This window comes from Oncorhynchus tshawytscha, linkage group LG01 (genome assembly GCF_018296145.1).
Source record: "Oncorhynchus tshawytscha isolate Ot180627B linkage group LG01, Otsh_v2.0, whole genome shotgun sequence".
Lineage (NCBI taxonomy): Eukaryota > Metazoa > Chordata > Actinopteri > Salmoniformes > Salmonidae > Oncorhynchus > Oncorhynchus tshawytscha.
Window position 1 is genome coordinate 64,935,636 of NC_056429.1, and position 14,424 is coordinate 64,950,059.

The 14,424-nt window shown below is 39.0% G+C and overlaps 1 protein-coding gene across 1 annotated transcript in view; it reads left to right on the forward strand.

The window, feature by feature from the left end:
* Positions 1 to 14,424, forward strand: part of LOC112254905 (glutamate receptor ionotropic, delta-1) — a 453,280-nt gene that overhangs the window by 410,832 nt on the left and 28,024 nt on the right. Inside the window, exons 12-13 of the mRNA XM_024427867.1 lie at positions 1,968 to 2,106; positions 11,244 to 11,439. Coding sequence (XP_024283635.1) covers positions 1,968 to 2,106; positions 11,244 to 11,439 — 335 coding nt within the window. The remainder of the gene's footprint in view (positions 1 to 1,967; positions 2,107 to 11,243; positions 11,440 to 14,424) is intronic.

The following is a 14,424-nucleotide window of genomic DNA, read 5'->3' on the forward strand; positions in this document are numbered from 1 at the left end:
ACTTCCTGTTTGGAAGTTTGCCTGCCATATGAGTTCTGTTATACTCACAGACATAATTCAAACCGTTTTAGAAACTTCAGGGTGTCTTCTATCCAATAGTAATAATGATATGCATATATTAGCATCTGGGACAGAGTAGGAAGCAGTTCACTATGGGCACGCAATTCATCCAAAGTGAAAATGTGGCCCCCTATCCCTAAAAAATTTAACTTAGTGGCGGGTCATTTTTGACCCTTAACACAAAGGTTAAGCAGTTCGGTTAAACTCATTTGTAAGATAAATGTTTTAAAATGAAACATGTATGGAAACAGGTGAATTAACACTCCTCAGAAGGCTCAAGCAAGCTAAAACCCACATGGTAGCAAAATCTACCTAGCAGAAGTTAACAAGTTAGAAATGATTTAAACACACTTTGCTGTAGGCTACTATTTACTAGTTAACAAAACATCATGTATGTCATGTAAAATTTATATTCACCCCACCCAGTATTGTAATCAAAACTTACCAGAAAGCATTGTGCCCTTGGCTCAGACAGTGTAGTAGTGTGGGCTCAATAGCATCTCATTAGTGTGCAAGATCTTGAGAATCAGCTGTACATGTGATGGAAGAGTGTGCTGCACATGTGATGGAAGAATGCACTGTGCATGCAGAGAGTTGCAATTCCATTGAATTCGGGATAGTTTAACCAAAATATGCCACAAGACCTTGAATTGCCTTGTGTATCCCACAAAAAAGAAAAATTCAGGAAATTTACTGGAACGTTTCCGACCTTTCGCAACCCGAATACCAATGCATTAAATGCATTTCAGGTGACTACCTCATGAAGCTGATTGAGAGAATGCCAAGAGTGTGCAAAGCTGTTGTCAAGGCAAAGGGTGGCTACTTTGAAGAATATAACATTTATTTTGATGTGTTTAACACTTTTCTTTATTACTGCATGGTTCCATATATGTCATTTCATAGTTTTGATGTCTTCACTATTATTCTACAATGCAGAAAATAGAACAAATTAATAAAAACCCTGGAATGAGTAGGTGTGTACAAACCTTTGACTGGTACTGTGTGTGTATGTATATATATATATATATATATATATATATATATATATATATACACACACACACACACACACACACAGTCAAAAGTTTGGACACCTACTCATTCCAGGGTTTTTATTAATTTGTTATATATATATATATATATATATATATATATATATATATATATATATATATATATATATATATATATATATATATATTGTATATATTTATATAACCCTATGGCATTTAGATTTTCCACAAACACCTCTCTGAAAAAAATCTTCTAGAACCTCTTGACCTTGGTGTTAGTGCCGCATGAACACAATATTACTCTGTTTTTCTTCTTTTTCTTTTTTGAAAAAGTCCTAAGGGTACATCATTGATAGTGACACTTTGAGACAAATGTATGCTTTTTTCTCACAACCTGAATCTCTCAGATGACATTTCTGTGGCTTTACTCTTCAAAATGATAATTCACATTGACATTTCCTCGTCCGCTTTCTGTGAATTTAGGCCATGTATGGAGACAGAGTGCTTAGACTTCTGCTACAGGAAGAGAGAGCCAGCTAGCTGCCTGGGCAAACAGTGGTAATGTGGAAGAGCATTTAGAGAGGGAATGAGAGGAATAGTATTTGGTAGAAAGAGGGTTAAAAAGAAAGACCGAAATTGACAGAGACAGTTAGAAAGAGTACGATGAAGTGCTATGATACAGAGACAGGCGAGAGAGAGCAGAATAATTTAGAGGTCCTGAAAAATACAATTCCATTATTTAAAAAATCAACCAGATCATTAGGATCAACAGGCTAAAACAAAACCGGCAGAGTAATGGTGCAATAAGTTGTGATATCACAAACAATGAATCAAATCCACATAATATTGTTCAAGAATTCATACAGTACATACTAACTTATCTTGTGTTTCTAGGGGGAGACTCCATCCTGGGTTCTGTGGCTCTACGTATCGTCATGGGCAGCTGGTGGCTTTTCACCCTCATTGTGTGTTCCTCCTACACGGCCAACCTGGCAGCCTACCTCACGGTATCCCGCATGGACAACGCTGTGCGGTACGTTATCAACTTATCAACCCCGTTGTACAGTGTATCCTTCTATCTTTAAGACTCATTGAATGATGTGGTGATTTTCTGGTGGTAAGTGTCTTCAACTGGCAAGGATACTGGTATGTCTTACTTTTTCCAGCATTGACCTGCACTGCCAATTTCCTGATGTTTTTTGTCTTTGTGGGTTAGATCTCACCCATTTAGGCAAAATTAGACATACCAATAAACTCAAGTTGGGCAGGCTGTTGACATGTTGTCTCTCTTATACAAGCCCATAAATATTTACCAAGTGTGATTCACATACACTGACAGACAATTGTAATTCCTAACCCACTCCTTAAAATAAGCTTTCCCTCCTCAGTCCAAATGTTATTTGTTAATAAATCCAATTTAGCACACTCCTGTCTAAATAGAACATGTTGGTTACTGGGGAGAATGCTAAATAGCACCTAGATCATTTATATCACGGCTTATTGTTCAATCAGCTGTACCCCCAAACACCGTGCCCATTAGTACAAAAATATAATATTTGTAGACAACATCTTTCTACTGCTCAGACACAATTATTATGTCTCTGTATACAGTTGAAGTCGGAAGTTTATGTACAGTTAGGTTGGAGTCATTAAAACTGTTTTTCAACCACTCCACACTTGTTAAACTATAGTTTTGGCAAATCAGTTAGGATATCTACTTTGTGTATGACAAGTAATTTTTCCAACAATTGTTGAGACAGATTATTTCACTTACCATTCACTGTATCACAATTCCAGTGGGTTTACATACAAGTTTACATACACTAAGTTGACTGTGCCTTTAAACAGCTTGGAAAATTCCATAAAATGATGTCATGGCTTTAGAAGCTTCTGATAGGCTCATTGACATAATTTGAGTCAATTGGAGGTGGTTGTTTTTCAAGGCCTACCTTCAATGTTGATTGAAGCAACATCTCAAGACATCAGTCAGGAAGTTAAAGCTTGGTCGCAAATGGGTCTTCCAAATGAACAATGACCCCAAGCACACTTCCAAAGTTGTGGCAAAATGGCTTAAGGACAACAAAGTCAAGGTATTGGAGTGGCCATCACAAAGCCCTGACCTCAATCTTATAGAACATTTGTGGGCAGAACTGAAAAAGTGTTTGCGAGCAAGGAGGCCTACAAACCTGACTCGGTTACGCCAGCTCTGTCAGGAGGAATGGGCCAAAATTCACCCAACTTTTTGTGGGAAGCTTGTGGAAGCCTACCCAAAAAGTTATGACCCAAGTTAACTCAACATTGCCTTTAAATTGTTTATGTAAACTTCTGATCCACTGGGAATGTGATGAAAGAAATAAAAGCTGAAATAAATCATTCTCTACCATTATTTTGACATTTCACATTCTTAAAATAAAGTGGTGATCCTACTTGACCTAAGACAATGAGTTTTTAGGATTAAATGTCTAGGATTAAATGTCAGGAATTGTGAAACTGAGTTTAAATGTATTTGGCTAAGCTGTATGTAAACTTCCGACTTCAGCTGTAGCTGTTTAGAGTGGAAATGACACATAGGAAGGAGAAAATTACAGAAGATATATCTGTATTGTCTTGGGGCCAAATCAAGACTCTAGAAAAAAGGAAAAAGGTGTGTGTACATGCATGTGTTCATACGTGCGTGTGCAAATCAAAGTGTTAATGTGTGTAAGTGGCAGGAAAGATTTAATCAATAAATGCTGTTAGCTCCATCAGCCAACATTTGCTTTCATGAATCATTCCATAAACTAAATATAATAAACTGGTGTGATAATTACGTATCATTCTTTATTTAAACGTCAGAGACCGTAATCACCATGCCTCAGGGTGGAAAGGTGAGATTAAAGGACTGTGATTAAATGTATTGCTTCAGATTGATGATGCCTCTCTGCTGAACGATATGAGAAACTCCTATTCACACCGATTCACTAATTACCCATTACTAATTACAAGTAACAAGGGTTTATTTGTGTGGCATACAAAACATATAGACAATTGGCAAGTTATTAGACCTGGTCTGGAATACAGACAAAAATGCACTGAGGAAAACCTGCACAGTAAAATGTCCCTTAGATTAAAACCTTCGAGAAACCTTATCAAAATAGACAGTACTGAGTAACTTCATGATAGCAGCATTGTCAGGGATGTGTTTCGCCAAAACATTTCCAAATGCTCTTCCAACCAATTGAGACATGAAAATAGAGCTCTTTGACCATGCACACCAGTGGTGGGTCTGGCGTCAGAGGAAAATTATGCAGAAAATAACCTAATACCTACTGTAACAAATGGTGGTGGATGTTATGGGGCTATTTTGCTTCTAATGGTGCTGGATTCCTTGTTAAGGTAAACGGGATCATGAGCTTTACCCAGTACCAGGACATTTTATCATAAAACCTGGTTGCCTTTGCCAGGAGGCTGAAACTTGGCCTCAAGTGAATCTTCCAGCAAGACAGTAACCCCAAGCCTCCATCAAAATCCTCAAATAAATGGTTAATTGACCACAAAATCAACATTTTGCAATGTCTCAGTCTGGTTTTTAAATTGAAGAGGGAAGTCCACAAGTACAGACAAATGATTTCAAGGATCTGGAAATATTATATATGAAGGAATGGTCTGATATCCCTCCAAATGTCTTCTCCAATCTCATAAAACGTTTTAGAAAAAAAGGCTCAGTGCTGTTATCCTCGCAGGGTGAGGTATTGAAAGGTATTAGGGGTGCCAATAATGTTGACCTCTATCTTTGAGATTTTTAAGAAATTACTTGTTTATCAAAAGCTCTCAATTTTTTCTCTCAATTGTATTAGTATTAAACTATGTTTTCCCATTATTTTGATCATATAATATACACTAAGTGTACATTAGGAAGATCTTCCTAATACTGAGTACCCCTTTTGTCCTCACAACAGCCTCAATTTGTCTTGGCATGGACTCTAAAAAGGTGTCGAAAGCATTAAGCACAGGGATGCTGGCCCAAAGGCATCTACAGTTTGTAATTTCAACTTTGAAATCTCAGACTTGATTCTCCCTAGTGAAAAATGTATAAACCCTTAGAAAAAATTTCCATTAATTATAATTCACATAATAATTCACATTTCCTTTAAAACCTCTTAAGCCGACCCCCTACTTTTTCGAACATTCTGTTAAAAATCGCGCAACATTTTGGCGTCCTGCTACTCATGCCAGTAATATAGTTTATGCATATGGTTAGTATGTGTGTATAGAAAACACTCTAACGTTTCTAAAACTGGTTAAATCACGGCTGTGACTATAACAGAACGTCTGTTTCATCGAAAAGCGCAGGAAAATCTGATCACTGGAGATGGAAAAAAATATCCATGCGCCACTTCAACCCATTGTTAAAGGTGAACCGTATTAAATGAGGCCGAGGTTGCAGTACCTACAGCTTCCACAGGATGTATAGAGTTTTCTCATTTGATTCTGATTTGATTCTTGGTAGATCCGACCAAAGGGAACCGATTCCCTCCGACCACCAACTTGATGCATTGGCTCTGTGTTTTTCCAAACATTTTTTCCAGACGACCAGCTATCGAATTTACATCGCCTCCTGATGATTTTTATAGCTTATTAACGTGTAGTAATACCTAAAGTTGCATTAGAAAGGTATTTCGAAGTGTTTTGTGAAAGTTTATCGTCGTCTTTTTAACTTTTAAAAAATGACGTTACGTTATGAAACGCTATTTTTTCCGTTTATCACAGTTTTCATAGATCGATATCTAGGCTATATATGGACCGATTTAATCGAAAAAAGACCCAGTATTGATTATGGGACATCAAGGAGTGCCAACAAAGAAGATGGTCAAAGGTAATGAATGTTTTATATTTTATTGTGCGGTTTGTGTAGCGCCGACTATGCTAATTCTTTTGTTTACATCCCCTACGGATCTTTTGGGGTGTTACATGCTATCAGATAATAGCTTCTCATGCTTTCGCCGAAAAGCATTTTACAAATCTGACTTGGTGCCTGGATTCACAACGAGTGTAGCTTTAATTCAATACCAAGCATGTGTATTTTAATGAACGTTTGCGTTTTAACTAATACTATTAGCGTTTAGCGTAGCGCATTTGCATTTCCAGAGCTCTAGTTGGGACGTCTGCGTCTCAAGTAGGATGAAGAGGTTTTAACTGTAGGAGTATTTTCCTGCTGTAGGAAACTGGCTCAAATGAAGATCCTATATCTGTAAATCCAATTAACAGTAATTTGGTATGTAGGCCCAAGGTACATCTCTTAACTTAGTTTGAGAAAAGCTAAGGGATTGGTTAAGCGATGGCTAAATTAATGAGAAATCAGATTTCACTTGTCCATTTAAATCCACTCAACAAGGGCCTATCAACTTGAAGCTTTTGGGGGTCATCAAATACATTACCATTATGAACCATGTTCAGTTTGGCATTGATATCTTTAAAAAATAAAACTATTAACAATAACTTTTTTACAATGTAAAGTTAATACTTAAAATAATCATACAAACTCTTCTTCTCAAGGACTGAAAGTCAGATTCACTCCATATTTGGTATTTGCACTCATCACAATAGTCCCTATAGAGTTTGAGAAAATAACATTGATGCATACAAAGATGGCCACTATACCTTTAGATGCATAATAGCAAATACAATAGTCCCGAGTGACGCAGTGGTCTAAGGCACTGGATCTCGATGCAAGAGGTGTCACTACAGTCCATGGTTCGAATCCAGGCTGTATCACATCTGGCTGTGATTGGGAGTCCCATATGGTAGTACACAATTGGACCAGCGTCGTCTGGGTTTGGCTGTGATAGGCCGTCATTGTAAATAAGAATTTGTTCTAAACTGACTTGCTAAGTTAAATAAAGGTTATATTTTACCTGGCCTTCACAAGTGTTTGGGATAGGTTGGACCGCAGAGTGACGGAAAAGCAGCCAACTAGTGCTCAGCATATGTGGGAACTTTTTTGGTTACTACATGATTCCATATGTGTTATTTCATAGTTTTGATTTCTTCACTATTATTCTACAATGTAGAAATTAGTTTAAAAATAAAGAAAAACCCTTGAATGAGTAGGTGTGTCCAAACTTTTGACTGGTACTGTATGCTAATATGCACAAAAAAATCTAAGCGATTAAGTCAAAAGAGGGCTGAATTGACAAATCATAAATAACAATTTACGTGTCCATTTTAACCAGTGGTCAGCTCACAACACTTAAAATTCAAGCAGAGATCTACTGCTCAGATTTTTAAAAAAAAATTATAATAATTTAAAAACATAAGCCAATGCAACATTAACCAATTAAAAACAGTTCTGGAGTAATGAGGTTTGTTCAGTAGGCTATAGGCCGACCAATCAGCCTGTTACCAACCCTTAGTAAACTTCCTGAAAAAATTGTGCTTGAACAGATACAATGCTATTTCACAGTAAACAGACTTTCAGTACGCTTATAGGGAAGGACACTCAACAAGCACAACACAAATGACTGATGATTGGCTGAGAGATTGATGATAAAATTATTGTGGGGGCTGTCTTGTTGGACTGCAGTGCAGCTTTTGACATTATCGATCATAGTCGGCTGCTGGATAAACGTATGTGTTATGGCTTTACACCTCCTGCTAATATGTGGATATAGAGTTACTTGTCTAACATAACACAGAGGGTGTTCTTTAATGGAAGCCTCTCAAACAAAAGGTATAATCAGGAATTTTCCAGGGTAGCTGTTTAGGCCCCTTGCTTTTTTCAATTTTTATTAACGACGTGCCACTGACTGAGTAAAGCCAGAGTGTCTATGTATGCGGATGACTCAGCACTATACACGTCAGCAACTGCAGCGACTGAAATTACTGCAACACCTAACAAAGAGTTGCAGTTAGTTTCAGAGTGGGTGGCAAGGAATAAGTTAGCCCTAAATATTTCTAAAACTAAAAGCATTGTATTTGGGACAAAACATTGACTAAACTCTAAACCTCAACTAAATCTTGTAATAAATGGAGTGGATATTGAGCAAGTTGAGATGACTAAACTGCTTGGAGTAACCCTAAATTGTAAACTGTAATGGTCAAAAAATATTGATACAATAGTAGCTAAGATGGAGAGAAGGTCCTACAGGCCCTAGTTTTGTCGCATCTTGACTACTGTTCAGTCTTGTGGTCAGGTGCCACAAGGAGGGACTTGCAATTGGTTCAGAACAGGGCAGCACGGCTAGCCTTTGGATGTACACAGAGAGCTAATATTAATGTCAATCTCTCCTGGCTCAAAGTGGAGGAGATTGACTTCATCACTACTTGTATTTATAAGAGGTATTGACATGTTGAATGCACCGAGATGTCTGTCTAAACTACTGGCACACACCTCGTACACCCATGCATACCCCACAAAAAATGCAACAAGAGGTCTCTTCACAGTCCCCAAGTCCACCAGAACAGACTATGGGAGGCACACAGTAATACATAGAGCCATGACTACATGGAACTATAATCCACATCAAGTTACTGATGCAAGTAGTACAATTTAGATTAAAAAAACAGATAAAAACATGACTGTGAAGCAACACAAACATAGACACACACACACACGCACAATACACAATACACATGGATTTAGTACTGTAAATATGTGGTAGTGGTGGAGTAGGGGCCTGAGGGCACACAGTTGTTCTGTGAATGTATATTAATGTTTTTAAAATTGTATAAGCTGCCTTAATTTTTCTGGACACCAGGAAGAGTAGTTGGTGCCTTGGCAGCAGCTAATGGGGATCTGTAATAAAATACAAATACAAGCTTTTCCCAACATCCGGTCCTTGATCATCCATAATAAATACAAATACAATATATTGGGTATGCTTGATTTGCCCTGCCAAAGTTGTTCTTCCCAGACCATTTCGAAATTATATATTTTTAAATGTAGGTATATGATCAAACTGGTAATAGATTATTTGTTGTATTTCTTGTGAGGCACAGCTGAGTGAGCATAATAATTAGTATTTTTTTCTGGACTGATGGCCTGCATCTGATGGTCAGTCTGAGGGGAGGGAGCATCTGATGGTCAGTCTGGGGAGGGAGCATCTGATGGTCAGTCTGAGGGGAGGGAGCATCTGATGGTCAGTCTGAGGGGAGGGAGCAGCGGTGAGGCTGCCTTTCACCCGACTCACCGTCCCCCCCCTCTCCTTGCCATCTCTGAGAAAAGGGGACCGTCTTCCAACTGATGGCAAAACTCAAGTCGCATGGCATTAATTCTCATGCACCAATTCATGTTACTCCTATGACCAGAGAAAGTGAAATATTCCTTGATATTAAAAAAGACAAGCGGCTAATAATAACATCGCAAGCTTATCGGAATACTTTGCTATAGCCATTCGTTGCAACTGCAGTAGGGACAATACACTAATAAAAGTGTTAAACAAAGTGTTGACAGTGCTGAATAACAACGCAAGACTGTATCGTTGGGTTTTTCACAGAAATGTTTGGTGATCAACAAGGAATGCCTTGAAGATCGACCAGTCGATCACGATTGACCGGTTGGTGACCACTGATTTAAACCAATGTAAATACAATCCAGAAGTTGCCTATCAACTTGAAACGTGTCATCGCTATCATGTCCCTAACATGAACCTCACTGAACTTAGTACTATGAAAAAAACAGGGAAACTATTAACTCATTATTTGCATATGTAACGCTAATACACAAAACCATCTTCTCCTCATGAACCATCCATACGATTCACTCCAGATTTGAATGGTTTTGAGTAGTTTTTGCATTCAAATATTTCCGTAATGTACCTATAAATGCACATTAGTACATATACTAATGATAAGAATATTTTTTACATCTGAACCATAATTCAGATTGACTCTCGATTTGGTATATAGACTCAATGAATTTGAGAATGATTAGCTGCTGCATTCAAAGTCAGCCGCGCTACACCACTAGATGGCACGATATCACAGCAGAGCTATAAGAACTGAACTAATGGAAATGGGGCCATGACATTTTTTATGTAAACTTTATGTATGTCCTTAGAAGCTGTGCGAATATAAAGTTACTGCAACCTTAGATGGCTGCACCAGACTAGTTGTTGGCAGTATAGATGTCATTGGCACCATAGGCTACCAGAGCAATAACTATTTGTTTTCTACTTGCACATCCTCATCTGCACATCTATCACTCCATTGTTAATTGATAAATTGTAATTACTTCGCCACTATGGCCTATTTATTGCCTTACCTCCTTACTTCATTTGCACACACTGTATACAGATTTTTCTATTGTGTTTTTGACTGTACGTTTGTTTATCCCATATGTAACTCTGTTGTTGTTTTTTGTCGCACTGCTTTGCTTTATCTTGGCCAGGTCACAGTTGTAAATGAGAACTTGTTCTCGACTGACCTAAATAAAGGTGAAATAAAAATAAAAAATTAAATAAATTGATCAAGTGGACTTTGTCTCATCTAAATTAACGTTACATTTAAATTATGCATACAATCAATGTGAAACATTGTGAAAGTAACGCTGAAAATATTAACAAACCATTATTCGAATTGACCCCAGAATGGGTATATAAACTCAATAATTAAGTAATGACTTTAACAATGACATCTTCACTTGCGTCATCCTTGTAGTATTGAGAGGTAAACATGGTAATGCTTCCACTGATGGCATGGATAGGAAGAGTTCCTACATGATAGAATGCTTACGTTGTTATCCGACTGTCCTTTCTGTCATCCTTTTTTGTTGCCTGCAGCCATATTCTGTTCTTATTTTCCTCTGATAAGCCATCAACATTTGGCACTTAACACCTCTGCATTGTTTTGTTCATTAGTTGCTTCCCTGTAAGTTAGAGGATTTGAGAAGATACTTAGGCACAACTTCAAGTGCTAAGGCAAGATTTGACTGTGGTTGAATTGCAATTATATACTATTATTTATGTTGTGGTACTCCAAGTTAAACTGAATATAAAACATTTGAATACCTGAATTAACACATTCGATTAGTGTTGCTTCTTGTATGCATTTGTGAAGGGAACTAGTAGTAGGAATCCAGTGCTTCAAAATAAAATATTGACAAATGCATCATTCTGGTCGCATAGGGCGACCTCCAAAAGCACATGACTGCTTATCCTCCATGTGACCCATATCCTTTGTTCGCCTCGACAGGACATTCCAGGACTTGTCCAAACAGATGGACCTAGCCTACGGAACAGTGAGAGACTCAGCCGTGTATGAGTACTTCAGAGCCAAAGGCACCAACGCTCTGGAGCAGGACAGCACCTTCGCTGAGCTCTGGAGAACCATCAACAAGAATAACGGACACGAACACTCAGTCTCCAGCCCATCTGAAGGCATCCGCAAGGTGAGCTCAGGGACAGCCGGGTCTAAACTAATTGATTTCAGAAAACTGTAGCCACTTAGGAAAGTTTTTCTAAATGAGTGAGAATAAATGAGGATGTTTAATTCTGAATCAATACAGCTATACAAGGTAACGTACCTTTCAGCACACACACAAAAACAGATCTATGCTGGGCATACTATGAGGTCCGTAGAGAGACAATTACTTGGCTCTACTCATAAGGAGGTGTGGGAGTAAATGGAATTGTTAATCTATTATTGAATAGTGTATTTTTTATTTATTTTTTCCTGATTAGAAGTTAATGGTTACGCTAAAGTGAATATCTCACAGCCTAAGACACACACACAACAGCCTGAGAAATGTTCCAGTAATTAAACAAATGAGTTATAACAGAGTCTAGTCACACACACTTGTCATTGACTCTCAGGAATCTTTGAACCTCTAATTGCAATTAGTTGAGGCAATATCTGTAGTGTTCTGCAGATACTTGGTGTAATGGTAAATTGCTTTGTGTTTCTGTACTTAAAATGAAAGCATGTTGGATGAACAACAATCTTAGTTACAATGTCTTCAGAAAGTGTTCATCCCCTTTGACTTATTCAACAAGTTGTGTTACAGCCTGAAATCAAAATGGAATAAATATACTTTCTCAGCCATCTACAAAAAATAATCCATCATTAAAAATGTTAAAACATGTTTTTAGAAATGTTTCCACATTTATTGAACATGGATTACAGAAATAAGAGTATTCACACCCCTGAGTCAATAGAATTGAAATCGGAAGTTTACATACACTTAGATTAGGGTCATTAAAACTCGTTTTTCAACCACTCCACAAATTTCTTGTTATCAAACTATAGTTTTGGCCAGTCAGTTAGGACATCTACTTTGTAAACAATTTTTGGAAAAATTACTTGTGTCATGAACAGACAGATTATTTCACTGTATCACAATTCCAGTGGGTCAGAAGTTTATACACTAAATTGACTGTGCCTTTAAACAGCTTGGAAAATTCCAGAAAATTATGTCATGGCTTTGGAAGCTTCTGATAGGCTAACTGACATAATTTGAGTCAATTATAGGTGTAGCTGTGGAGGTATTTTAAGGCCTACCTTCAAACTCATTGGCTCTTTGCTTGACATCATGGGAAAATCTAAAGAAATCAGAAAAAAATGTAGACCTCCACAAGTCTGGTTCATCCTTGGGAGCAATTTTCAAATGCCTGAAGGTACCACTTTCATCTGTACAAACAATAGTATAAGAGTATAAACACCATTGGACCACGCAGCTGTCATACCGCTCAGGAAGGAGACACGTCCTGTCCCCTAGAGCTAAAAGTACTTTGGTGCGAAAAGTGCAAATCAATCCCAGATCAACAGCAAAGGACCTTGTGAAGATGCTGGAGGAAACAGGTACAAAAGTATATATATCCACAGTAAAACGAGACCGGTATCGACACAACCTGAAATCAAATCAATTCAAATTTATTTATATAGCCCTTCGTACATCAGCTGATATCTCAAAGTGCTGTACAGAAACCCAGCCTAAAACCCCAAACAGCAAGCAATGCAGGTGTAGAAGCACGGTGGCTAGGAAAAACTCCCTAGAAAGGCCAAAACCTAGGAAGAAACCTAGAGAGGAACCAGGCTATGTGGGGTGGCCAGTCCTCTTCTGGCTGTGCCGGGTGGAGATTATAACAGAACATGGCCAAGATGTTCAAATGTTCATAAATGACCAGCATGGTCGTATAATAATAAGGCAGAACAGTTGAAACTGGAGCAGCAGCACGGTCAGGTGGAAGTTGAAACTGGAGCAGCAGCACAGCCAGGTGGACTGGGGACAGCAAGGAGTCATCATGTCAGGTAGTCCTGGGGCATGGTCCTAGGGCTCAGGTCCTCCGAGAGAGAGAGAGAAAGAGAGAATTAGAGAACGCACACTTAGATTCACACAGGACACCGAATAGGACAGGAGAGGTACTCCAGATATAACAAACTGACCCCAGCCCCCCGACACATTAACTACTGCAGCATAAATACTGGAGGCTGAGACTGGAGGGGTCAGGAGACACTGTGGCCCCATCCGAGGACACCCCCAGACAGGGCCAAACAGGAAGGATATAACCCCACCCACTTTGCCAAAGCACAGCCCCCACACCACTAGAGGGATATCTTCAACCACCAACTTACCATCCTGAGACAAGGCTGAGTATAGCCCACAAAGATCTCCGCCATGGCACAACCCAAGGGGGCGCCAACCCAGACAGGATGACCACATCAGTGAATCAACCCACTCAGGTGACGCACCCCTTCCAGGGACGGCATGAGAGAGCCCCAGTAAGCCAGTGACTCAGCCCCTGTAATAGGGTTAGAGGCAGAGAATCCCAGTGGGAAGAGGGGAACCGGCCAGGCAGAGACAGCAAGGGCGGTTCGTTGCTCCAGAGCCTTTCCGTTCACCTTCCCACTCCTGGGCCAGACTACACTCAATCATATGACCCACTGAAGAGATAAGTCTTCAGTAAGGACTTAAAGGTTGAGACCGAGTTTGCGTCTCTGACATGGGTAGGCAGACCGTTCCATAAAAATGGAGCTCTATAGGAGAAAGCCCTGCCTCCAGCTGTTTGCTTAGAAATTCTAGGGACAATTAGGAGGCCTGCGTCTTGTGACACAACCTGAAAGGCCGCTCAGCAAGGAAGAAGCCACTGCTCCAAAACCGACATAAAAAAGCAAGACTACGGTTTGCAACTGCACATTGGGACAAAGATCGTACTTTTTGGAGAAATGTCCTCTGGTCGGATGAAACAAAAATAGAACTGTTTGGCCATAATGACAATTGTTATGTTTGGAGGAAAAGGGGGAGGCTTGCAAGCCGAAGAACACCATCCCAACCGTGAAGCACGGGGGTGGCAGCATCATGTTTTGGGGGTGCTTTGCTGCAGGTGTGGCTGGTGCACTTCACAAAATAGATGGCATCATGAGGTAGGAAAATTAT